This window comes from Bos indicus x Bos taurus, chromosome 23 (genome assembly GCF_003369695.1).
Source record: "Bos indicus x Bos taurus breed Angus x Brahman F1 hybrid chromosome 23, Bos_hybrid_MaternalHap_v2.0, whole genome shotgun sequence".
Taxonomy (NCBI): domain Eukaryota; kingdom Metazoa; phylum Chordata; class Mammalia; order Artiodactyla; family Bovidae; genus Bos; species Bos indicus x Bos taurus.
In genome coordinates, this window is record NC_040098.1 from 5,957,977 (window position 1) to 5,984,948 (window position 26,972).

At 39.1% G+C, this 26,972-nt stretch overlaps 1 protein-coding gene across 5 annotated transcripts in view; it reads left to right on the top strand.

Annotated features, from left to right (window-relative positions):
- HMGCLL1 (3-hydroxymethyl-3-methylglutaryl-CoA lyase like 1) overlaps nucleotides 1-26,972 on the top strand; it is a 201,344-nt gene that overhangs the window by 102,556 nt on the left and 71,816 nt on the right. For all 5 annotated transcript variants that reach the window (XM_027524559.1, XM_027524557.1, XM_027524558.1 and 2 more), the window contains 2 exons: nucleotides 2,318-2,466; nucleotides 24,291-24,354. In XM_027524559.1, coding sequence (XP_027380360.1) covers nucleotides 2,318-2,466; nucleotides 24,291-24,354 — 213 coding nt within the window. The remainder of the gene's footprint in view (nucleotides 1-2,317; nucleotides 2,467-24,290; nucleotides 24,355-26,972) is intronic.

A 26,972-nucleotide genomic window follows, 5' to 3' on the forward strand; every position in this document is an offset into this window, starting at 1 on the left:
TGTTGTACTTATTAATGTAACTGCAGCAGACAATTGTATTTGTCACCTCTTTTGGCCTTGCTGTTGTTCCCATCCTCTTCACGAAGCTAAGCACTGCCATTGGAACTAACAGCTTTCTTTATTGTCTTCTCACTTGTTTCTCTGAATCCAAGGTGACTTGGGAATTGATATGCCAAAAAGCTTTTGTGAATATACATATCCACCTGCAATGCGGGAGACCCCGGTTCGATTCCTGGGTCAGGAAGATCCCCTGGAGAAGAGATAGGCTACCCACTCCAGTGTTCTTGGGCTTCCCTTGTGGCTCAGTTGGTAAAGAATCCGCCTACAATGCAGGAGACCTGGGTTCTGGTTGGGAAGATCCCCTGGAGAAGGGAAAGGCTACCCACTCCAGTATTCTGGCCTGGAGAATTCCATGGACAGTCCATGGGGTCTCAAAGTCAGACATGACTGAGCAACTTTCACTTTCACACTAGAAGAATCAGTGCAGCTTTAAGTAAAGGCTTGAGGTGATATGCTTACATAGCTGTATCGTAAAAGCTAAGCAGCAGCTATTTCTGATTTTAATGGATATTTTTCACTTTTGTATTTGTGACTGTGTTGCATGAAGTTGAAGTTCTGGGTCCTAGTTGGGGTATGACCTGTTAGTGTATCTTGTGAAACCACTTTTCTCTTAAACAATTAATACAATTTTTGATTACATTGTAAATAAAGACAGACATCTTTTAAGAAATTGTAAATATTCTGTGATCTGGTCCTAACAGAGTAGGAAATGTACCTACTCTGAGAAATATATAAAAGGACACCTTCAGGATAGCTTAGAAAGGAATAGAAGCAATCTTGACCTGGGAGGTATGCAAACTCATGTCCAAAACATGGCCCCAGAACTTCTACTGAGCTTGGGATCTCCTACTAGAGATTTATCCTCTTTGAACCATAGTTTTTGCATCTATAAATTGGTATAGTACATGCTTAGTTTAGAAGATTGTTTGTAGATTAGAAATAAGGTGTGCAAAGTACAAATAGCAACATGGGATCAGAGTAGGTGTTCAATAAATAGAATTTTATTTTAATTTATATAAAAACTTTTAATGAAATATAGTTGAAATATGATGATGTATTCATTTATGATGTACATAAAAATGATTCCATTATAAATATATACACATTCTTTTAAAATACTCTTTTCTATTATGGTTTATCATTGGATATTGAATATAGTTCTCTGTGTTATAGAGTAGGACATCGCTGATAATCCATAGACTTTTATTTTAAAGGTTAAAAATGTTTTGTGGATGGAGGAGTGGAAGCCAATGTTTTTTTCAGTGTTGGAGGAAAGATGACAGAATTTTTGTTTTCTTAAGGTGTTAGAGTATTGGTGAGGAAGGGCACTCTAGGCATGGTGCTGTAGATATATTGATAGAAAGACTTAAGAATCCGTCTGGAAATGTAGGAGGCTTGACATTTGACAACAAGTCTCTGGGAAGACTGGAGGAAGGAAGAAAGATGGAAAAGTGGGCAAAAAGGAGAACTGATTAGGTCAACATTTTGGGTTTAAAGATTGGCTAGAGGGGAGGGGACTTTCTTGGCAATCCAGTGCTTAGGACTCCATGCTTCCATTGCAGGGGCCATGGGTTCGATCCCTGGAAGGGAAACCAGGATCCCTCATGCTATGCAGCACAGCCAAAATAAATAAATGAATAAGAATAAAAAGTAAAAAAGACACCTACATTTACTAAAAAACAAAAAAACACAAAAACTGGCAAGAGGGTTAAGGAATTAGACACACAAGGGTTTAGTTGTCATAGTCAAAGTATGAAACAATGGAAGGGAGCTTGAGAGATAGGGAGAAAATTGGGGGCAAAATCCAGGTGATAATTTGGAAAAATGTTTTTCTGATGGGTTATAAGGAAAGAAGAAACCCAGAGAGCATTTACTATCCTCTATTTAAAAATATATGGTCTAAAAGTAATGTTTTCCATAGATGTTGAGAGGTTTTATTGGGATGCTGGTATTTTCCACAATTTGGGTTAAAATACTTCTGAGGATAACTTTCAGGAAAGGTGAAATTAAATTGGAATACCACCATTGTATATTATGTGATTTATGAGTGTTGTAGTTTGTGGAATTATCCTGTTATAAAATATTTTTACATTTCAAAAGAGAGTATATAGCAAGTAGAGAGAAATGTAATTTTAAATTCTAAGCAGAATGCTAAAGAATACAAGTGTTTCTTTATAGAGTAATTAATATTGCTTCTACTGCTCTCACTTATGTTTTTGAAACTGATTAGCTTTTGCCTTTAAATTATATTTTTCAGGTTGCTGCAGGAGCAACCGAGGTATCTGTTTTTGGTGCTGCCTCTGAATCCTTTAGCAAGAAGAACATTAACTGTTCTATTGAAGAAAGTATGAAGAAGTTTGAGGAGGTAGTTAAGTCTGCAAGACACATGAATATTCCAGCACGAGGGTAATTATCAAATCCCACAAATTAAGCTCTTTAAGAATTATTTTAACATTGTTTTACCTCATGTAATAATATAGATCCAAGCAGTCCATTCTAAAGGAGATCAGTCCTGGGTGTTCATTGGAAGGACTGATGCTAAAGCTGAAACTCCAATACTTTGGCCACCTCATACGAAGAGTTGACTCATTGGAAAAGACTCTGATGCTGGGAGGGATTGGGGGCAGGAGGAGAAGGGGATGACAGAGGATGAGATGGCTGGATGGCATCACCGACTCAATGGACATGAGTCTGAGTGAACTCTGGGAGTTTGTGATGGACAGGGAGGCCTGGGGTGCTGTGATTCATGGGGTCGCAAAGAGTTGGACACGACTGAGCGACTGAACTGAACTGAATAAATATACATAGAGTATCTTATTTGCACCTTATGTGATCAGGGCCATCATTTTATAGTTATTGCTATAACTACCTCGATAATATCATCTGAATCCTGAGGGTGTATCTAGCCTGTGGGGCATGATGCCTTGAGCTCATGGGGACCAGCATCATATCTGACACTGTTACTCATTTCATCAATGCCAAATTACCCGAATGCAGCCGTGTGGTTTGGATCTCAGCATACTGTAAGTGGATAGATCGGTATAAGCTCATAGTAGCATTTGGAAAGTAATCATTTAGTGTGGTTTCCAAATTTTTGACTTTTTTAAGAACCATGCTTTTTCTTCAAAGAATATATTGTATGGAAATTGAATAGCATGTGTAAACTGTAAAACCGCACTGGGGTGCAGGTTCGTCGTACCACCCATTCGGCTGACTTCTGGGCCTTCTCTGTGTGAATCCAAAGCAACTATATTTGGTGAAGGAGAGGAGAAAAGAAACCTGCTTTTGTTTTTGCCTTCTTTCAAGAAGCAGGAAAGCATCTTGCTCAGACAGGCTCTACACCCAGATCCGTGTCTGTGAAATGTATAATAAACTCATTGTTACTTAAGAAAGAAGTTTTTTCTAACACATTAGCTATTATTCTATTTTTATAATTATGGAGGTATGATAAAGATGCCATATCATCTTCATAATTTAAAATGCATAGTGTTTGTAAGAGAAGGCTGAATGCTGTCCCTGGGCTTCCATGCTGGTTGTCCTTCCCTTGATTGAGGTGAGCAATGTTCAGAGTGGCAAGAAAGATCAATCATCAATGAGAAAACAAGTGGACCCAATTTGGAGTGAGGAGATTAGAAAAGGGTTGGAATTCAATCAAGGTCATTTGGAGAGCAAGTAGAATTAGATTACACTGTAGTTAGGTATTTTTTGGTTTACTGCCTTTTTAAAACTTCTTTTCCTTTCTCCTTAGTAAATTTCCAACATGACTTTTTAAACATATAAAGTTATTTTGTTAACTAACATGTATACATAATGTGCAGAGTGCATGCAAGAAAATTGAAAAACCAAGATAATCTGTTTCCATAGAAAGTAAAGGATGTGTGCTTTTAAGGCAAAAGTTACATAACAACCAAAAATATAAAAGTTACATAACCACCATCAAAAAGGAGAGGTGTCCCACAAGTTTTAAATTCAAACACACATCAGTTGTTTTATTTTCTTACCTTAAAAAAAAAAGGGAAAAATGAAGAAGCTGTTCTTCTGTTTCAGTGTATATTTATGTTTGGAGTATAGGCTATTGAGTAAAGTAATTCTCATTGAAAAGTTGAAAGAACACAAAACCTTAAGAAGTAAGGTACATATTTCAATTGGGAAGATTTTTTTTTTAATGTGGAAAGATGGATGTTCACAAATTTTATGACAACTGATCTTATCACTTTATAAAATAGTATAGGCAAACCCTATAAGGCTAATAGAAACCCTAAATCTCCTTTAATACTGATTGCATTAATAAAATGTTTATAAAGTTCAATATAAAAATAAAATAAATAAAATAAAATGCAATAAAATGTTTAGTACTAAATACTAAACATTTAGTATTGTCCTATCAATAAAGAAACTTCTAACCATGCTACAACCTAAGAAATTTTTCAGGATTTGATAAGATGGATACAGAAGTACAGATGAATAAGAACTAACCTACAGCCAAATGAAGCCAGCAGAAGTACATTGTAATTATACTGTAGACAAATGCATATTTTCCGGTGTAGATTTTCTTCCTTTGGAGCCCAAGTCCTTGATTTTCTGAAACAGTAGTCACTTTTAGAAATAACGCCATTTGACAGATGGATGTGAGTTCACTACTTGTGTAGTTGAAAATTATCTTCTTCTCCCCCAAACTTTTACAGGCTTTAAATTAGGTCTTATTTTCACTGGCAATATAGAAGGTAGGTACTGTATTAAACAGCATGGGCTATTGGTGCTCGTTTTAGGGAAAAAGCCATGCTCAGCTAGTCAAACCTGAAGTAGATGCTCCAGACAGTGTTACTATGGCAACAGCTGCATCAATATGGACCATCATTCAGAAAATGTATGGTGCCAGCTGCTGTCAGCTCTAAAGGCCATACAGCAGGACACATTTTATAAATGCTCACTAAAGCCATTTAAGCTTCTATAAAACAGTAACCTTTCATATGGTCTAAATAGCAGCTTCTATTAAAGTTATGAAGTCTATTGTTTGTTTCCTCCCCTCTTGGAAACACACACATACACATGCCTATGTACAGGTCTTTTTATAGATGCTTGGAACTTTATGTAACATCTGGGATACATTGGGAAAGACACCATGCCAGACTGCCGACAGAAAATGCAGAGTCAGCTAACTACTGCTGCTCGTCCATTGTATGCGAGTGAGCAATGAAATGTCTAAATTTTGGACTTCATTTTTTAGTGTGCATTTCACATATGTTTAAAACATCTAGGTTACTTTTCTCTTATCTGTCTAAATCTTTAAAATGTTAAAAAGAGAAAAATAGAAGCCTGTTATAAATTTAGTCATTCTCTTTTTTATCAGTGGATTTACTGAATGAATTATCTCTTGATGTGTATTTAAGAATGAAATCCCTGAGATATGAAGTAGTTTTCTCATCTATCACATAAGACTTTCAGGTTTTATTCCCTTTTGTTTGAAATGAGTATCAGCTTCTCTTTAATGAAGTCACGAGTCACAGGAATCACATGCTGCTTTTCGTGTGGAAATTTAATTTTAGAAGGAAACTATCGCTAAGGTGACTTGTTCATTTTGTTGTTAAGATACTTATAAATAGGTTATAAGTTCACAAAGTCAGCAGTTGGGCATATCAGAGAGTTTTACCATGATTACCTCTTAGACTTCTCCTGTAAAGTGGTCTAGAATGATTGGACACATGATTGACTTCCTGAAGGGCTGAGCCTACTGAAAGTTGAAAGAAGTAGATTGCTAACATTTTTTTTTCTAGGAGCCAAACAAAATTATTCATTCACCCATTGTTTAAAAAATTTACAAAATGCAAAAAAATATTTCATTGTGAACTGTCACTGCTGAGTTTATTCTCAAATTCTCAGGAAAAAAACCAAAACCAACTCAGGTACAAAATACTGAGAACAATGAATAAAAAGCAAATTAGTAATTAAAGTAAGAAAGACAACCACAGATACCTGGAGGAGGGCATGGCACCCCACTCCAGTGTTCTTCCCTGGAGAATCCCATGGACAGAGGAGCCTGGCGGGCTGCAGTCAATGGGTCTCAAAGAGTCGGACACGACTGAAGGGACTTCGCACACAGGCAACCGTAGATAACTTTGAAGTATGAAAAAACAAAGGCGGTTTTAGGATGTAATAACATTTTGCTTTTATCTTAAATTCTTTATAAGGCGTGATTAGTATTCATATTTTGGAGGAGATGAGGAATGAGGCTTTTCATAAAACTCTAATGAGTCTAGGGTGCATATCTTACATACCTCTTCATCTGTCACCCACATCACCAACTCCCTATCTAAATCAAAACCAAGGAAAACCCAATCTGTTTTTAAATGCTTCTGAACAAAATTGTATCATTTATGTGAACGACCAATTGTTTTGATAAGACCCATAATGTTTGGAAATTCTTCCTGTGCTTAGTTAATTTTAACTGGTTGCCTAGCTCTGAATAATTTCTAACCTTTAAAATGGTAACCGTTTCGTAGGGCTGTGAAGTCAGGGCAGAGTATTCTCTTTCAAAATGGTCAGCTTTCCGTGGACTTCCCTTGGAGAAAGAACTGATAACACATTTCTTCAGGAACTTGCAACCTACTTGTTTGTTCATCAAACCATCTAGGTCATGTGAACATGTTATATCTCCTGTCCTTCCCTTGCCTAATGCAAAATGTCATTACAGACCCTGATCTGAAATAGCAGCCTTTTTGAGTAGGATAATGAACCTCCTTGCTGAGGGCTCCGAGTTTTAAATACACAGTAAGTGACAGACAGTGTTTCTCATGGCTGATGATGCCAGTGCCTCCCATAAGCTGATTTATCCTAATGAAATTCACTTGCGTAGGTGGCACCATTGTCTGTAAGCAGAAGCTCATTGGTTTAAGTTTCTTTCCAATTTCTATCGTTAAACTGAGGACTTTCCACTGGTGCCTGGAAGAGGAATTCAAATCATCTACCAAAATATGGCATGTAAAACTTTAAAAACTGAGACATCTGTTAAAATGATTTTCTTTAGTACATATGGTGGTTTTGAGTTCTACTTTTTTTAGCCTTACATATTGCTCTGTCACTGCTGTGTGCCAGATAACACATCCTCAGCTGCAGTTAATATGTAAGTTGTGTATGTGTGAAGTCGCATCTAAATAGCCTCTTTTAAGGCAAGAATGTGTTTTGTCATTTCTCGTGAAATTCACCTTTTAGAACTAAAGGAGAATTTTAGCAGAATTGCTTCTCGAGACTAAGGGACCATCACTGTATCATCTATCATCCACAGTGCTAAGGGCATGACAGGCTCTCAAAATTTATTCATAACTGGCTTGTTAATAATCGGATGCTGTTCTGTATTGCTTTTAGGCTGATATATTCTGCATGGCTGCATCAAATTCATTCCTCTTTTTAAATGTCTTACTTACCTTTCGTTGACATCAAATGTCACCTCATCATTCCTGACACTGACATTGTTTTTCTCTTCTGAGTGTAGCAGTGGTTGATTCTTTATGCTCCAGTATTTGTGACATTTATTAAAGGCTTCTTTTGGTTTCTTTTTGCCAGGATGATTTGAGAAATATGGGAAAGTAGGCCTAGGGAAGGCCTAACTAGGTGATTTTTTTCATGATTCAGTTCTGGGTAAAGTTGGTAAAGACTTGAATGCTGCTGTTTTTCATGATTTTGCACAATACTGATAAATGGCCTCAGTAAGCACAAATAAAAATAAAACAACTCATATTTCTATCCAGGGTTTATTGTAATTTTAGTACCATGGGTTTCAATATCATTGGTGATTTTTTTTTGTTACTCTGTCATCCTAAATAATGTTTAAAACATGATTCCAAGTCCAAATTCTCAAATATTTGCTGTCATTTCTGGATACAGAATTTGAACTGTTAAGAACCAGAATCTGGCTATATGTTGATTATAAAGATTAGGAATTGTATAGAAAATTATTCTGAAAGTTAAAACGACATCTTTACTAACATATTTTGCATGAATTCATTTAAGAAATATTGATTGTTTTATATCATGTCTTGTCTTCTGATGCCATGTGGAATATAAAAATGAAAAAGTAGCCTAGGGAGTTTCCAGCAGACTGCGGAAGTAATTTGTATAGAAATAATGACTATGTGGTCAAAAATGCCAAGTGTTTAGGAGAAATACAGATAAATCCCATTAATTTTTAAAGTAAGACTGTCTTAAATTTCTCAGGAGTTATTTGTAAAACTCGCATGGAGGTGTCAATAAAATGAAGTTATAAAAATGAGTAAAAATATGGAAACATAATCAGAAATAGTGACCTTTTCAGTGAGAGCAGGAAATTTACAAAGAGCAAAGGCACAGTGAAGAGAAACCTCCAGAAATGTTTGGTAACAGGGAGAAGTTTGTATTTCCTGGAATAGGAGCTTTTAAAGCTGTGAAATGGAAGAGAGGTAGAAAGATGAGGTTTCACATACTGCTGAGCTTGAATACCAAGTTTATTTGGTAGACAACAACAGGCCATTAAAGATTTTCAGAGTAGAAAAATACCCAATCAGATTTATGCTTAAGGAATATCATTTCAGCAGTCGATACTAGAGTACAAATGAGGGCATGCCATGAGACCAGAAACAAAGAGGGCACTTGGACATGTCTGTGGCCATCCCGAAAAGGGCCCGCAGGCACCGCTCTGTCCACGTGAGCTGGGCCGGCAGTTCCCACGCTCTACAGAAGAACCAGCCAACGCTGGTTAATGAGCGTGTTCTTAAAGGTGACCAAGAGATGTAGTGGCTAAAAATGACTATATCTTTTTTTTTTAATTTTATCTTATTTTTAAACTTTACAATATTGTATTAGTTTTGCCAAATATCGAAATGAATCCACCACAGGTATACCTGTGTTCCCCATCCTGAACCCTCCTCCCTCCTCCCTCCCCATACCCTCCCTCTGGGTCGTCCCAGTGCACCAGCCCCAAGCATCCAGAATCGTGCATCGAACCTGGACTGGCGACTCGTTTCATACATGATATTATACATGTTTCAATGCCATTCTCCCAAATCTTCCCACCCTCTCCCTCTCCCACAGAGTCCATAAGACTGATCTTTTTCTTTTTAAAGACAAATGTGGGGAAAACAGGAATGACCATTATTTTGCATCTGTTGAGCTTCATGTGCCATGTGACTGTGTCAGGCAGTCAATTTATAATGTTCATAAGAAGACTGGATGTGTGTTTTGTGTAATAGTGAGAAAGAGAGAGATTATGAGGGACTGAGCTGATACAGAGACTCCCTTTTCTGTTCCCTTTACAAACACATAAATATAACAACTTGTAAAGCATAAGGTGAAGTTCAGAAGAGAAAAGGAAGTCCTCAGATTCCATCAGAGAAAGTGTGGCAAGGATGCAGTGTGATGGCCCCAGCACATGGGGTGTCTACTCCAGATACAAGCCCTAGTGACTTAGAAATGGGATTTTAGAGTCTATGTGTGAAAGATAGATGTTCTGCTAAGACTAGGATTGGAAACTGAGTATTTTTGGATTCTGGAAGCACTTCCTTGCCAATGCAGAGTCACTTAAATCTGTGCCAGTGTTATAGGTTGTGGATTTATGACATTGGAGTATTGTGGAAACCCAAATTGAGAAATAAAGGTAGACCTTTGCTTGGGAACTGGTAAAGTCTGCAAGGCAAGGGAAAAAGGAAATTAGATCTCCTTTATAGGAACATTTAAATAACTCAAGACTTTCATGGAACTTCCACAGAAACTAAAGGACCATGAAAAGGCATTCCCAGTAAAAATTACAGACCACATGAGGGAACAAATTACCCTAAGAAAAATAAGCAGAAGAAAAAGAAAAAGAAGGATAAATTTAGCAGAAAAGAAGGACATAGAATAACCTGAATTGAGATGGTGAATTAACCTTTACTATATTTATAGAGGCAAAGGAAGAATATAATAAAAGGACAAGTCTTTATGAAAAAAAAAAAAAAGAATGAAGATTTGAGGAAAAGAAATGGAAGTGAAAAATACATGTGTTAAATAAAAACAGTAATTGCAGAACAGCAGATTAGATATAGTTGAAGTGGGAGTTAATGGTCTAGAAGTGGCCTAAAACTAGGATTTGAGGAAATTGCAATAGTGAATAGAAAAATAATAGAAGTTTTGAAAGTGAAAAGAGAATGCCTAATAGAATTCTCAAAAGGAGAAAACAAGGAAACTAGATATGAGAGATATGTTTGATGAAGTATTACAGTACCTTGAGGATTTTCTAGGAGTAAAAAGCATTAATGTTAATAATGAAGAAGTGTAACAAGTCCTGAAGGACTCATAGTCAAATGCAGGATATTAACTATAAGTAGATAATGGCACCCCACTCCAGTACTCTTGCCTGGAAAATCCCATGGATGGAGGAGCCTGGTAGGCTGCAGTCCATGGGGTCGCTAAGAGTCAGACACGACTGAGCGACTTCATTTTCACTTTTCGCTTTCATGCATTGGAAAAGGAAATGGCAACCTACTCCAGTGTTCGTGCCTGGAGAATCCCAGGGACGGGGGAGCCTGGTGGGCTGCCGTCTACGAGATCGCACAGAGTCGGGCATGACTGAAGTGACTTAGCAGCAGATAACCCTATAGCAGTAGAGAAGAATTGCACCCAGTCACTTCAGTCGTGTGCAGCTCTGTGCAACACTATGGATCGTAGCCTGCCAGGCTCCTCTGTCCATGGGATTCTCCAAGGCAAGAATACTGAAATGGGTTGCCATGATTTACTATACAGCAATTATGTTTAGAGGGAAATATTCTCATCAGCAAAAACTGAGGTCAGAGATAATGAAACAGTATATTCAAAATGGAAAAAAAAAAAAAAAAAAAAACACACAAAAACTGTCAGCTTAGAATTCCATACGTAACCAGACTATTGGACTAAAAGTTAACAAAACCATTTGTTGACACAACAGTCTGAAAAATTCTACCCTTACTGAAAAAAAAAAAAAAAAGAAATTGAGTCAGAAGGGAGGAATGAAAAAAAGAAAAGAAAAAGAGAGGTAGCAGGCTGAGGCTTTGGCAGAACAGAAACCGTTTGCAATAGGTCTGTAAAAACTTATGCCAGCTATTTAAAGTGGATAAATGTAATAAGTGCCATGGATTTAATCAGAGATAGATGCTGTAGGGAAGCAGTGAGATTAGACAGTATATGTCTGTGTAACTTATATCACTTTTACATAAAGGCATCAATTAAACAATCCAGGTAAGGAAATATCACCAGAAGTTGAGTGGTTTTCTTTGTTTTGTTCAATTTAAATTTTATTTTTAATCGGAGGATAATTACTTTAAAATATTGTGATGGCTTTTGCCATACATCAACATGAGTTAGCCACAGACATACGAAGCATGTCTCCTGCCTCTTAAATCTCCCTCCCACCTCCCTCCCTATTCCACCTTAAATAGATTATCACAGAGCACTGAGTCTGGGTTCCCTGCATCATACAATAAATTGCCAGTGGCCATCTATTTTATATATGGTAATGTGTATGTTCCAGTACTGCTCTCTCAAAGCATGCCACCTTCTCCCTCCCCCACTGTGACCAAAAGTCTATCCTTTAGGTCTGGGTCTACTTTGCTACCCTGCATGTAGGATCATCAGTACCATATTTTTAGATTCCATATATATGTGTTAATATATAGTATTTGTCACTCTCTTTCTGACTTACTTCACACTGTATAATAGACTCTAGGTTCATGACCTAACTAGAATTGACTCAAATGTGTTCCTTTTTATAACTGAGTAATATTCCATTGTGTGTATATATACCATTATTTCTTCATCCATTCATCTGTCAGTGGACATCTAGGTTGCATCCATATCCTCAGTTCAGTTCAGTTCAGTTGCTCTGTCATATCCGACTCTTTGTGACTCCATGGACTGCAGCATGCCAGGCTTTCCTGTCCATCACCAACTCCTGGAGCTTGCTCAAATTCATGTCCACAGAGTCGGTGATGCCATTCAACCATCTCATCCTCTGTCATCCCCTTCTCCTCCCGCCTTCAATCTTTCCCAGCATCAGGGTCTTTTCCAATGAGTCAGTTCTTCACATCAGGTGTCCAAAGTATTGGAGTTTCAGCTTCAGCATCAGTCCTTCCAATGAATATTCAGGACTGATTTCCTTTAGGATGGACTGGTTTGTCCCTTGCAGTCCAAGGGACCCTCAAGAGTCTCCTCAAACACCACAGTTCAAAAGCATCAATTATTCAGTGCTCAGATTTCTTTACGGTCCAATTCTCACATCCATACATGACTATCGGAAAGCCATACTTTTGACTAGATGGACCTTTATCAGCAACATAATGTCTCTGCTTTTCAATGCTTTCTGGGTTGGTCATAGCTTTTCTTCCAAGGAGTAAGAGTATTTTAATTTAATGGCTGCAGTTACCATCTGCAGTGATTTTGAAGCCCAGGAAAATAAAGTCTTTCACTGTTTTCACTGCTTCCCCATCTACTTGCCATGAAGTTACAGGACCAGATGGAGAAGGCAATAGCACCCCACTCCAGTACTCTTGCCTGGAAAACCCCATGGACGGAGGAGCCTGGTGGGTTGCAGTCCATGGGGTCGCTAAGAGTTGGACACAACTGAGCGACTTAGCAGCAGCAGCAGCAGCATGGGACCCGATGCCATGATCTTAGTTTTTTGAATGTTGAGTTTTAAGCCAGCTTTTTCACTCTTCTCTTTCACTTTCATTAAGAAATTCTCTAGCCATTGTAAATAGTGCTTCAGTGAACACTGGGGTACATGTGTCTTTTTCAATTATGATTTCTTAAGGGTGTATGCCTAGTAGTGGGATTGCTGGGTCATATGGGCTTCCCTGGTGGCTCAGCTGGTAAAGAATACACCTGCAATGCGGGAGACCTAGGTTCAGTCCCTGATTTGGGAAGATCCCCTGGAGAAGGGAAAGGCCACCCACTCCAGTATTCTGGCCTGAGAATTCCGTGGACTGTATCGTCTATGGGGTCATAAAAAGTTGGACATGACTGACTGACTTTCACTTTCATAATAATTTTATTTCTAGTATTTTAAGGAATCTCCATACAGTTCTCCATAGTGGCTGCATCGGTTTGCATTCCCATTAACAGTGCAAAAGGGTTCCCTTTTCTCCATATCCTATCCAGCATTTATTGTTTGTAGACTTTTTGATGATGCCCATTCCTACCAGTGTAAGATGTCTCATTATAGTTTTGATTTGCATTTTCTAACAATGAACAATGTTGAACATCATTTCATGTGTTTACTAACGATCTGTATGTCTTCCATGGAGACATGTCTGTTTACATACCGCTCACTTTTTGATTGGGTTATTTGTTTTTCTGGAATTGAGCTGCATGAACTACTTGTATATTTTGGAGATTAATCCTTTGTCAGTTGTTTCATTTGCTATTATTTTCTCCCATTCTGAGGCTATCTCTTCTCCTTGCTATAGTTTCCTTTGTTGTGCAAAAACCTTTGAGTTTAACTAGGTCTCATTCGTTTATTTTTATTTCCATGACTCTAGGAGGGGGGATCATAAAGGATCTTTTATGATTTATGTCAAAGGGTGTTCTGCCTAAGTTTTCCTCTAAGAGTTTTATAGATTCTGGTTTTACATTTAGATCTTTAATTCATTTTGAGTTTATTTTTGTGTATGGTGTTAGAAAGTGTTCTGATTCTTTCTTTTACATGTAGCTGTCTAGTTTTCCCAGCACCACTTATTGAAGAGATGGTCTTTTCTTCATCGTATATTTTGCCTCCTTTGTCAAAGACAGGTGTGTGGACTTATCTCCAGGCTTTGTATCTTTTTCCATTGATATATATTTCTGTCTTTGTGTCAGTATCATACTGTCTTGACAACTGTATATAGTCTGAAGTGAGGAAGGTTGATTCCTCAAGCTCCGTTCTTCTTTCTCAAGATTGCTCTGATACTCAGAATCTTTTATGTTTCCATACAAATCGTGAAATTTTTTGCTCTAGTTCTGAGAAAAATACCATCTGTAATTTGATAGGGATTGCGATTGAATCTGTAGATGGCTTTGGATAGTATAGTCATTTTCACAATATTCATTCTTCCAACTCAAGATCATGGTGTATCTCTCCATTTGTGTCGTCTTTAATTTCTTTCATCAGTATCTTATCATTTTATGCATACAGGTCTTCTGTGTCTTTAGGTAAATTTTCTCCTAAGTATTTTATTCTTTTTGTTGCAGTAGTGAATAGGATTGTTTCCTTAATTTTTCTTTTGGATTTTTTATTATTACTGTACAGGCATGCAAGAAATTTCTGTGTACTAATTTTGTATCCTGAGATTTTATTCACTGTTTAGTGCTAATAGTTTTCTGTTGGCATATTTAGGGTTTTCTATGTAAAGAATCATGCCATCTGCAAACGGTGAGGGCTTTACTTCTTTTCCAATCTGAATTCCTTTTATTTTTTTTTTCTTCTGTAATTTCTGTGGCTACAACTTCCAAATTATGTTGAAAAATAGTACTGAGAGCAGGCATCCTTGTCTTGTTCCTGATTTTAGAGGAAATGCTTTCAGTTTTTCACCATTGATAATAATATTTTCTGTGGGTTTGTTGTATATGGCCTGTTTTAGGTTCAAGTATGTTGCTTCTGAGGAGGGCATGGCAACCCACTCCAGTATTCCTGCCTGGAGAATCCCTATGGACAGAAGAGTCTGTTCGGCTACTGTATATGAGGTCACAGAGAGTTGGACACAACTGAGCATTTAAGCACAGCACAGTATGTTCCTTTTATGCCAACTTTCTGGAGACTTTTTTAAAAAAAAATTATGAATCAGTATTGAATTTTGTCAAAAACTTTCTCTGAATTTATTGAAATGATCATATGGTTTTTATCTTTCAATTTGTTAATACAGTGTATCACATTGATTGATTTGCATATATGTTGAGTAATCCTTGCATCTGAGGAATAAATCTCACTTGATCATGCTATATGATCTTTTTAATGTGTTTTCAGATTCTGTTTCCTAGAATTTTATTGTGAATTTTTGCATATGTTCATCAGTGATATCAGAGAAGGCAATGGCACCCCACTCTAGTACTCTTGCCTGGAAATCCCATGGACGGAGGAGCCTGGTAGGCTGCAGTCCATGGGGTCGCTAAGAGTCAGACACGACTGAGTGACTCCACTTTCACTTTTCACTTTCATGCACTGGAGAAGGAAATGGCAACCCACTCCAGTGTTCTTGCCTGGAGGATCCCAGGGACGGGGCAGCCTGGTGGGCTGCAGTCTATGGGGTTGCACAGAGTCAGCCACGACTGAAGCGACTTAGCAGCAGCAGCAGCAGCGGCAGTGGTACTGGCCTATAATGTTCTTCTTTGTGGCATCTTTGTCTGGTTTTGGCATCAGGGTGATAGTGGCCTCATAAAATGAGTTTGGGTGTTTTCCTTCCTCTGCAGTTTTCTGGAAGAGTTTGATCAGGATAGACATCAGCTCTTCTTTTTTGGTAGAATTCATCTGTGGATTTGTCTGTGGAGTCATTTGGCTGTTAATTTATGTTTTTTGGAAGATTTTTTATTAAAATTTTGATTTTAGTGTTTGTGATTGGTCTGTCCATACTTTCTCTTTCTTCCCAGTTTAGATTGGATAGGTATACTTCTCTAAGAATTTGTCCATTTCTTCCAGGTTATCTATTTTATCCACACATAGTTCTCATAGTAGTCTCTTATGATCCTTTTTATTTCTGTGAATTCTGTTGTAATTTCTCCATTTTCATTTCTGATTTTATTGATTTGAGTCTTCTCCTTTTTTTCTCTTGATGATTCTGGCTAACAGTTTGTCAGTTCTGTTTATCTCCTAAAGAACAAACTTTTAGTTTTATTGGTCTTTGCTCATGTCTCTTTCATTTCTTTTTCATTGATTTCATCTCAGATCTTTATGATTCCTTTTCTTCCACTAACGTTAGGGGGTTTTGTCCTTCTTTCTCTAGTTGCTTTAGGTGTAAGTTTAGGTTATCTATTTGATGCCTCTTGTTTCTTCATGTAGACGTGTATTGCTATAAACTTCCCTCTTAGCATGACTTTTACTGCATCCTGTAGGTTTTAAGTTGTTGTGTTTGTCATTTGATGCTCGGTTTATTTTGATTTCCTTTCTGATTTCTTTAATGATCTGTTCATTATTCAGAAGATAATTCTTTAACATGTGAATTCAGAAACGCATTTCCATGTGTTTGTGTTTTTTATAGTTTTTTTTTTTTTTTTTTTTCTGTAGTTGATATCTAATATTATACTGTTGCAGTCGGAAAAGATGCTTGAAATGATTTCAGTTTTCTTAAATTTATCACAGTCCAAGATGTGATCTTTTCTGGAGAATGTTCCATGTACACTTGAGTAAAAAGTGAAATCTATTGTTTTTGGATGAAATGTCCTGTAGATATCAATTAGGTCGAATGTAATGTTTAAAGCTTGTGTTTCCCTATTAATTTTCTGTCTGTATGATCTGTCCACTGGTATGAATGGGGTATTAAAGTCCCCCACTCTTACTGTGTTATTGTCTACTTCTCCTTTAATAGCTCTTAGCATTTGCCTTATGTTTTCAGGTGCCCCTGTGTTGGGTGCATATATATTTATAATTGTTACCTCTTCTTGGTTTGATCCCTTGATCATTATATAGCAGCCTTGTTTGTCTCTTGTAATGGTCTTTATTTTAAAGTCTGTTTTATCTGAAATGAGTATTGCTACTCCTATTTTCTTTTGATTTCTGTTTTATCGAAGCTTCTTGGATTTGAGTGGCTGTTTCCTTTCCCTTGTCAGGGAAGTTTTCGACTATAATGTCCTCAAATATTTTCCATGCCCTTTCCTTTTATCTTCTTCTTCTGGGACCCCTATGATTTGAATGTTGTGGCACTTAATGTTGTCCCAGAGGTCTCTGAGACTGTCCTCATTACTTTTTATTATTTTTTTCTTTATTTTGTTCTGCTTCAGTTATTTCCAGCGTTCTATCTTCCAGCTCACTTATCTGTTATTCTGCTTCCGGTACTCTGTGGTTGGCTCCCTTCAGTGTATTTTCAGTCTCAGTTATTGCATTGTTCATTGTTGATTGTTTATTCTTTAATTTTTCCAGGTCCTTGTTAAACTTTACTTGAATCATCTCGATTTGTGCCTTTAGTCTCTTTATCTGTGCCCCCATTTGATTTTCAAGATTTTGGATCATCTTTACTATTATTACTCTGGATCTTTTTCAGGAAGACTGCCTATTTCCTCTTCATTTGTTTGGTCTTGAGGGTTTTTACTATGTTCCTTCATCTGCTGCGTTTTTCCCTGTCTTTTCATTTTTCTTAATTTACCATGTTTGGGGTCTCCTTTCTGCAGGCTGGAAGGTCATAACTCCTCTTAATTGTGGAGACTGTACCCCAACTGGTGAGGTTGGATCAGTGCATTGTGAAGGTTTTCTGGATGCGGGGACTTGTGCTTGTGTTCCCATGGGTGGAGCTGGATCTTGTCTCTCTGGAGGGCAGTGGTGTGTCCAGTAGTGTGTTTGGGAGTGTCTGTGGGTTTGCTATGGCTTTGGGCAGCCTGTCTGCTAATGTGCAGAGTTGTGCTCCTGTTTAGCTGAAGAATTGGCATGGCACATCCATCCCGGAGCTCACTGGCTTTTGAATAGGGCTTGGCCTTAGTGTTGATGTGGAAGCCTTTGGGAGGGCTCACACCTATTAATGTTCCATGGGGTTGGGAGTTCTCTGGTGGTCCAAAGTCCTAGAGTCAAGTCCCCTGCTTCTGGGGTTCTGGCCCATCCACTAACAGCAACATCAAGGCTTCACAGGTCACACAGCGCAGAAGACAAGCACCCTGGATTAATGGCAAAAAAACTTTTAATAGGCAAAAACATCCAAAGAGTTTCACATACTTATATTGGAAAAAGAAGAGGGGGTAAGGAGAAAAAGAGGAAAGAAGGATAAACAGAGGGTTCTAAGGTGAAGAGAGGAATCAAGCCAATAAGTAAACCCCTAAGTGAAAATGGATACTATATATTAGACTCTCAAAGCTACAGAATTAAAAACAATAAATCAAAAATCAAGCATCAAAAACATGGAAAATATTACTCTCAAAAATACAAAATCAAAACATCACAACAAAAATAAAAATGCATGCAATTGATTTAAAACTAATTTTTTTAAAAGAAAAAGTATGTTATAAAAATATAAAAGGAGTAATAAAGAACCATATTAAGTGGTGCTGGGAAAACTGGTCAACCACTTGTAAAAGAATGAAACTAGAACACTTTCTAACACCATACACAAAAATAAACTCAAAATGGATTAAAGATCTAAACATAAGACCAGAAACTATAAAACTCTTAGAGGAGAACATAGGCAAAACACTCTCCGACATAAATCACAGCAGGATCCTCTATGACCCACCTCCCAGAATATTGGAAATAAAAGGAAAAATAAACAAATGGGACATAATTAAAATTAAAAGCTTCTTCACAACAATGGAAACTATAAGCAAGGTGAAAAGGCAGCCTTCAGAATGGGAGAAAATAATAGCAAATGAAGCAACTGACAAACAACTAATCTCAAAAATATACAAGCAACTCCTGCAGCTCAATTCTAGAAAAATAAACAAAAGAACTAAACAGACATTTCTCCAAAGAAGACATACAGATGGCTAACAAACACATGAAAAGATGCTCAACATCACTCATTATCAGAGAAATGCAAATCAAAACCACAATGAGGTACCATTTCACGCCAGTCAAAATGGCTGCGATCCAAATGTCTACAAGTAATAAATGCTGGAGAGGATGTGGAGAAAAGGGAACTCTCTTACACTGTTGGTGGGAATGCAAACTAATACAGTCACTATGAAGAACAGTGTGGAGATTCCTTAAAAAACTGGAAATAGAACTGCCATACGCCCCAGCAATCCCACTGCTGGGCATACACACCGAGGAAACCAGAATGGAAAGAGACATGTGTACCCCAGTGTTCATTGCAGCACTGTTTATAATAGCCAGGACATGGAAGCAACCTAGATGCCCATCAGCAGATGAATGGATAAGAAAGCTGTGGTACATATACACAATGGAGTATTACTCATCCATTAAAAAGAATACATTTGAATCAGTTCTAATGAGGTAGATGAACTGGAGCCTATTATACCGAGTGAAGTAAGCCAGAAAGAAAAACACCAATACAGTATACTAACGCATATATATGGAATTTAGAAAGATGGTAATGATAACCCTATATACGAGACAGTAAAAGAGACACAGATGTATAGAACAGTCTTTTGGACTCTGTGGCAGAGGGCAAGGGTGGGATGATTTGGGGGAATGGCACTGAAATGTGTATAATATCATATATGAAACAAATTGCCAGTCCAGGTTCAATACAGGATGCTCAGGGCTGGTGCACTGGGATGACCTGGAAGGATGGTATGGGGAGGGAGGTGGGAGGGGGGTTCAGGATGGGGAACACACGTACGCCCATGGAGGATTCATGTTGCTGTGTGGCAGAACCAATACAATATTGTAAAGTAAAAAAAAAAAAAAAAAAAAGACAATATGAGAAAAATAAAAGGAGAAAAGAGGTGAGGGATATACAGAGAGTGGAAGCGAGAGGAATGTCCAAGTGTTTCCCCCTTCTACCTACTCCAGTTGAGCTGCCACTCAGAACGTCCTCCAGCATATCTAAGAAGGCCTCTAGACCTGTTGGGGGCAGTTCAGAGTCACCTTGGACTCAGATCTTCCCTTGTTCCAGCTTGCACTTGCTCTCAAATTCTACAGTTGCTCCTAAAGTGCACAGACCCAGACTAATTGCAGGAGTGTAAACTGCTGGACATGCCCTGTCCAGGATGCTTTCCCCTTCTTTGATTTGCTCATGCAGCACCTGGTGTTCCACTTTGATGCTGTTTGTGAGTCTCTCTCCAGTGTCCGTTCTCCACTCAGATGCAAGGAGGTGAACGGAGCTGCTATTAGGGCTCAGTTGTGCTGAGAAGACCAAGGGTTACCACAAACGCCGCTGGGGTGTGTGGGGAGCACTTCCGTGGTGTTGGCCAGTGGAGGTTGCCACAGTCCGAGGCGGGTTGTGAACTTCCCCAGGGGAGTTGGTCCCTGGTTTGTGACAACCTGGTCATAGCTGAGCCACTCAGGCTCCCAGGAAGACGTGGGTAGAGACCCACAGCCACTCACAGCTTGTGGTCTTTGGGGTTGAGACTGTAGCAGCCGGCTGCCTTCTGCCTCTGGCTCACGAGCCATCTTCTCTGCGTCTGGGGCTATAGACTCCAGCCACTTTCCCTGCTTCGGCATTCACCAGGGTGGGGTCCTTTGTCCTGTGAGAGTGCAGCATTAGAACGTGGTGTCACAGCCTTCCCATGCGGATGACCTCTTGCTTCTCTGAAGGTTCCAGAATTTTCCCTGATGTGCCTCTGTGGTGTCATGTTAGTCCTCTCAGAGTATCTTCACAGTCAACCCCGGTCCTCTCCTGAGGACTGGCCCTCCAGATCTGAGCCTCTGCCCCCAGCTCCCCCTCGCTGTGGGTGAAAGCGAGCCTGTGAGCTGCTTCTCAGCAGAGAAGTCCTGTTTGGTACCATCTCTGTGGTGAATTCTCCATTTTGCCTTTGGAGCACCTTTCTCTCTGTGCTCCCCTCTGAGTTTCCAAAGCTCCCCACTGCCCCTGCGTGTGAGGGGATTTCCTGGTATGCAGAAACTTTTCCTCCTTCATACCTCCCTCCCAAGGGTGCAGGCCCCCAACCCCTAATCCTCTGTCTCCCTTCTCTTCTTTATCTTTTTCTCTATCTCATTTCTGAGCAGATTGGTTTGCCTTTGTGGAAGTCTGGGGTCCTCTGCCAGCATTCAGAAGATGTTCTTCAGGAATTGTTCCACATGCTGAGGAGATTTCTTGATACATTTGTGAGGGAGAAGGTGGTCTCCCCATCCTATTCCTCTGCCATCTTGAAGGTCTCCTTGAGTTGTTTTCAATTTTGGCAGTGCAGTAATTTTTAATTTTAATATATTGATAGTTTGATTCTATCCCCTGAGCTTCTGATTTAAGTTGTTTGGCTTGTCCTACCCATTAGTGTCTTTTGCTTTTAAGCTCTCTAAGATGATTCTGTATAGCCAAGCCTGAGAAGCACTGTAGTAGACTGCCTGGGAAGAGCAGAAGTCTAGAAACTAACATCTGCCACCAAAGCAGGTATGGCAGCCTCTTTCCATGACAGAGGCCTCTTCACATTCATGAAAATGCCTCACTTTTTACCAGGGGTTGGCAAGCTTATTCTACTAAGAGCCAGGTAGTAATGGCAACCCACTCCAGTACTCTTGCCTGGAAAATCCCATGGACAGAGGTGCCTGGTGGGCTGCAGTCCACGGGGTCCCTAAGAGTTGGATACGACTGAGCGTCTTCACTTTTACTTTTTACTTTCATGCATTGGAGAAGGAAATGGCAACCCACTCCAATGTTCTTGCCTGGAGAGTCTCAGGGACAGGGGAGCCTGGTGGGTTGCCGTCTATGGGGTCGCACAGAGTCGGACATGACTGAAGTGACTTAGCAGCAGTAGCAGCAGCAGTAATGTTTTAGGTTTTGTGAGTCAGATGATCTTTGATGGAGCTGCTGCTGCTGCTAAGTCGCTTCAGTCGTGTCCGACTCTGTGCGACCCCATAGACGGCAGCCCACCAGGCTCCCCCATCCCTGGGATTCTTCAGGCAAGAACTCTGGAGTGGGTTGCCATTTCCTCCTCCAATTCATGAAAGTGAAAAGTGAAGTGAAGTTGCTCAGTCATGTCCGACTTGTAGCGACACCATGGACTGCAGCCCACCAGGCACCTCTGTCCATGGGATTTTCCAGGCAAGAGTATTGGAGTGGGGTGCCATTGATGCAGCTACTATTCTGTTATTATAATGCAAAATAGCCATGGAATGTAGGTGAGCAGATGGGTATAGCTTTGTTCCAATAAGATTTTTGTTTGCATGAGAGTGATGAGCAAGATTTGGCCTCTGGACCTTCCCTTGCCAACTTCTACTTTAGGGAGTTAATGTACAGTTAATGAACATAGTTGAGAGCCATTGCATTCACTTTGCAGAATGTTGCCCCATGTGTGAATAGGTTATTAAAAAGGTGGAGAAGAATGTGTGAAGATAACATGCAATGGAGGGTGAGGACCAGGTCAAGCACAGGCCAGGGCAAGGCTGGTGGAGAAGCTTGAGTGAGTGAAAATGTACCCCGAGAGAGTTAGGGGCATGGCATGAAAGGGGGGCTTGGCCAGGCTTCGCCACTGGAGTTGAGAAGGTAGGTGAGGTGTGTGTGTATTTTATATTGTCTTACACTTGTTGTTTCTTGCTTGCTTTGGTTTTCGCCTTTAGTAGGATGGCAAAACAAGGATGGTTTCTGCCTTTACGGGGGTGTAGTTAGAGAGTCTGGATTTCATTTTTAATCATATTTAGATATTTTGGGTTCAGAATAAATGTACTTCTATTTTCAACACGTTATCATCATTGTAGCTGAATTGAAAATATGTGTCCTTTTACCTCCCTTGACATCTTCTCCAGGGCTGTGTTCACATCAGAACATTGTCTTTTCCATATATCTTCGTTAAATTTGTAAAAATCACTCAAGCATTAAGTTTAAATTGTAGTGATTGAAAGATCGGAGAGATGGATTTCCTGTCCAGCAGAGCTTCCAAAGTTTACTAAAATGTATCCTCTTTTCTCCTCCTCTGTCCTCATAATTGATTGCCTGGCTATGGAACTGCTTAGTTATTTTAATTCTAAAAACCCAAATTTTATTCACACATTGATACTTTTGAAATTCAGTTGCATCTTTAGGATCAATGGATGTATACTGAATTATTGAATCTCTGTTTCATGTTTTCACTACAAAACCTGTTGTGAAGTTTATAGCATATCTTCCAATTGACATCTTGTTAAAAAAAATTTCAAGTATAGTTGACTTAAAATGTTGTGTTAATTTCTGCTGTACAGCAAAGTGATCCAGTTACACACACACACACACACACACACATATATATATATATATATATATATATACACACATATCAAGGAGACGTGGGATCATCTTTGGTCATGTTTTTGCCTCCACCCTTTTGTGGCACCCACTTCCAGAGTTCATGATGAGTTGCATTTTGGAAAACAAATTGGATCTTGTCATATAAGTGTTTCAAAATAATTTTGAGTGATCTTAAAGTTTCAACTCCATGGCAAGCATTCAAGACCTTGCTATCTAAAGCCTTTCGTATTTGGCCCCAAAGAACTGGGTCTCCAGTCTTCCCCACCACCACTCTCCCTTGTGTGAACTGCTTAATTCCTGATGACCAGGCATATGATGCATTATATTCATAGTGTTGTAAAGTCTGTGAGAAATCTTTAATAAAACAGGATTGGTGTTGAGCTGAAAATAGCTAAAAAGAGACTTTTCCTAAAGTTTCATACTTTCAGATGGAAATGTATCATTCTTGCAGGAAAGGCTTGACTTTTTATATTAAATGGTTGAAGAAGCTTATGGAGTATCTTTTTTGGAGCCGTTTAAACACAGATTAGACAGTCTTTGATTGTCTTGGGGATGATTTAGGTAGACCCACGAGAGATAGGCACGGTGAAGTTTGAGTCTGTGGTCAGGTCTAAGAGTTGTGGGGTGATTAATGACTGTATCTTGGTGAGGTCAAAACATCCAGACAGAAATGAAGAGAAAAGTTCAGTTAGTCATCTACTTGGTGCCTACATGATTCCAAAGACCTGGATATTTAACAGTTGAGTGTATGTACTTATTTAAATAAAACAGTACATCACAGGACTCTCTTGGTGATCCAGTGGTTAAGACTCCATGCTTCCACTGCAAAGGGTGCAGGTTCAATCCCTGGTCAGTGAACTACGATTCCACATGCCACACGGAACAACCAAAAAAATTTTTAAAAAAAAAAACAAAAATAAAAATATATCTCTCTGGTATTTTCTGCTTTTGTATTATTACTATAGTGTAAGCAACCCCAATAGATAAATACTTATTCCCATCTGCCATCAAATAACATATATCAAATTGTAATTTGAAAAAAATTTAATTAAAAAATGAGTAAATTGAAAATGTTTCCAATTGTTTTTGTTTGGTCTGAGAATAAGATAATAATGAAGGAAGAGAGTAAAATAAGTTTTTCTGATGAACCTTTGGCTATTTTTTTCATTTTTATACAATGGAAATTAGGAAGTAGCTTATCCACCGGACACATATTTATATGGCTCTGTATTTTAAACTTAGGTACGTATCCTGTGCCCTGGGCTGTCCATATGAAGGAAACATCACACTTCAGAAAGTGACAGAAGTAAGATATATGTCTGCTTTTCTGGTTCATGGTAAAATGATGTCTATTTTTAAAAGTGGGCTCTTTTCCCTGCTGTTTATTACATCTGCACCACAAGGCCAAAGAGAACTGTGGACCTGGAGGCATATTTGATCACTGAGTTAATAGTTGTATCTTAATGCTAAAGATCTAGATAGTGGCTATCACTGTCCAGAGTTAGCATCTGAGTCTTATGATTTGGGTGTTCAAAGATGGAGGGAATAAAAACATCTGTTTTATTTTTATGTGAATAGAACAGTGAGTGGCCGGTCTACTTTCTTTTGGAATGTCAGGGCCGTTTTTGCGCACATCCTTAAAATTTGCCTTGGTTGTCCAGGCGCCCCTCTGCTGTCTCCTGCCTATTTTAACATGTGTATGAATCCATGCTGCTTCCCTGCTTTTATTCTTTTTATATCCCATAGCTCTTTCTGCTGAGATTCAAATTGCCATTATTCCAGAGGCAGAGGCAGATATACTATAAAATAATGAAGCTTAATTTAAAAAAATTATTGATGTACAGTTTATTTACCATGTTGTGATAATTATTGCTATACAGCAAACTTATTCAGTTAAACATATACATAAATATTCCTTTTCATAGTCTTTTCCATTATGGTTTATCATAAGATACTGAATATACTTCCCTGTGCTATACAGTACGACCTAGTTGTTTATTCATCCTATATATATATAATATTTTGCATCTGCATACAACTTAAATTTTGCAGTCCTTTGCTGGCATCAGACCCTCCCAAGGGTCTGTTATTAGTTTGTATTCACAGTTATATATTCTCTTCTTAAAAAACCGTTTCCAAAATAATATGACTTCAGACTCCACAAAACCCCAGTCCGACTCTGCCTATACCCCTACCCCTTGCTCTTCTGCCTTCTGCCTCCTGCCGCCTCTGGACAGACCTCCCACAGCCTCAGGCTCTTCATTCCTGCTCCACAATGCCTGGGGTGCTGCCAGAGAGAATCATGGAACAGGCAGATCGGAAGTGTTAGGAATTCATGGCCAGACACCCCAGGGTGGGGCCAGCTCCTGGTCTCACTGTCCAAAATGACTCTGGCAAACTGTGTCCCCTCTGCTAAATCCTCCCCTTCACTCACTCCCCTGAATGTGCAACTGCAGAGCCCTTCCTGTTGACACTTGAGCATGCGCAAGCATACTCCATCTGAAAACTTCCTTCCTTTAGTCAGCATCCTTGGCTGGCTAGTTATTGACAATCCTCTCCATCCCACCACAGCTACACTCCAAAGGGCTGTCTGCATCAGTGGTGCCCACCTATCTGTGTGGCATCAACTCTTCATCATGTCCCCTGTGATGTCTAGACCCTTCATGCTGCTGGAATCCCTCTTTGTACGATCGTTGACTTAGAGATTCCCCTTGGTGTCCATGGGTTTGTTCCCTATGTCTGTGTCTGTATTTCTGCTTTGCAAATAGGTTCATCTGTGTCATTTTTCTGGTTCAACATATATAGCACAGGGAACTCTTCTCAGTGTTCTGGGGTGAACTAAATCGGAAGGAAATCCCCCAAAGAGGGGATATATGTATAAATAGAGCTGATTCATTTTGCTGTACAGCAGAGACTAACACAATATTGTAGAGCAACTGTACTCCATATTTTTTTTTTTTTAAAGAAATGTGAGATCCTATTCAATCCTTCTCTTGACTTCTCAGCATAATTTGGGGCTGGTTGACATTCCTTCCTGCCTGCTATTCTTGTAACCCTGGGATTCCCCTGACTCCACGCTTAGAATTTTCCTTCAATCACTTGGGTGGCAGCTTCACTTTTCTTTACATGGCCATTACGAAATTCCACCATTTAATAGGCTTTTTGTATAATTGATGACTGTGTCTACATGAGGCAAAAAAGCATCCTGATGGAATCAAAGAGAAAAATTCAGTCACCTACATGCTTTCTATATGATTCCAAAGACCTGGATATTTAACAGTTGGATGGATATACTTAAATAAAGGAGAAGAAAGAGGAGGATCAGCATTTACGTTTTTTTAATCCAAGTTTCCATCCAGTAATAGTCTCCTACCTGGACTAGGTAGCCCTTCTGAGTGCCTTCAGCCTGTTTTGGATGTTGATTGACACTGCCTTTCTGAAACATCAATCCAAGTATATCACCACCACTCCACATTCAGTCAAGGTTTTCTACTGGTCTTATGATAGAATCCCATCATAATCCAAATCCTAAACCCGGTTGGTTTGCAAGGCTGTGTGCTCTTTGAATGCTCTGCCCTGGGCCTTCCTCCCCAGCGTTATGGAGCCCTGTTGCCCCTCAGTTTTTACTTTCTTGTTGCAACTGTCCTTTGCATTTGACCTTTTTTTTTTTTTTTTCCCCCCGCCTTGCCTCCTGGCATGTGGGATCTTGGTTCCCTGACCAAGGACTTAACCTACATCCCCTACAGTGGAAGCACAGAACCCAGTCACTGGACCAACAGGGAATTCCCTTGACATTCCTTCCTACTTGGAATGCCCTTCATATTTGATATTTTACTTGCCTCAAATTCCACCTGAATATTCTTCTCACATCCTTCCTTTGCTACCTCTCCAACAAGTTGATGCTGACTTTATCTCAAGCTGCAC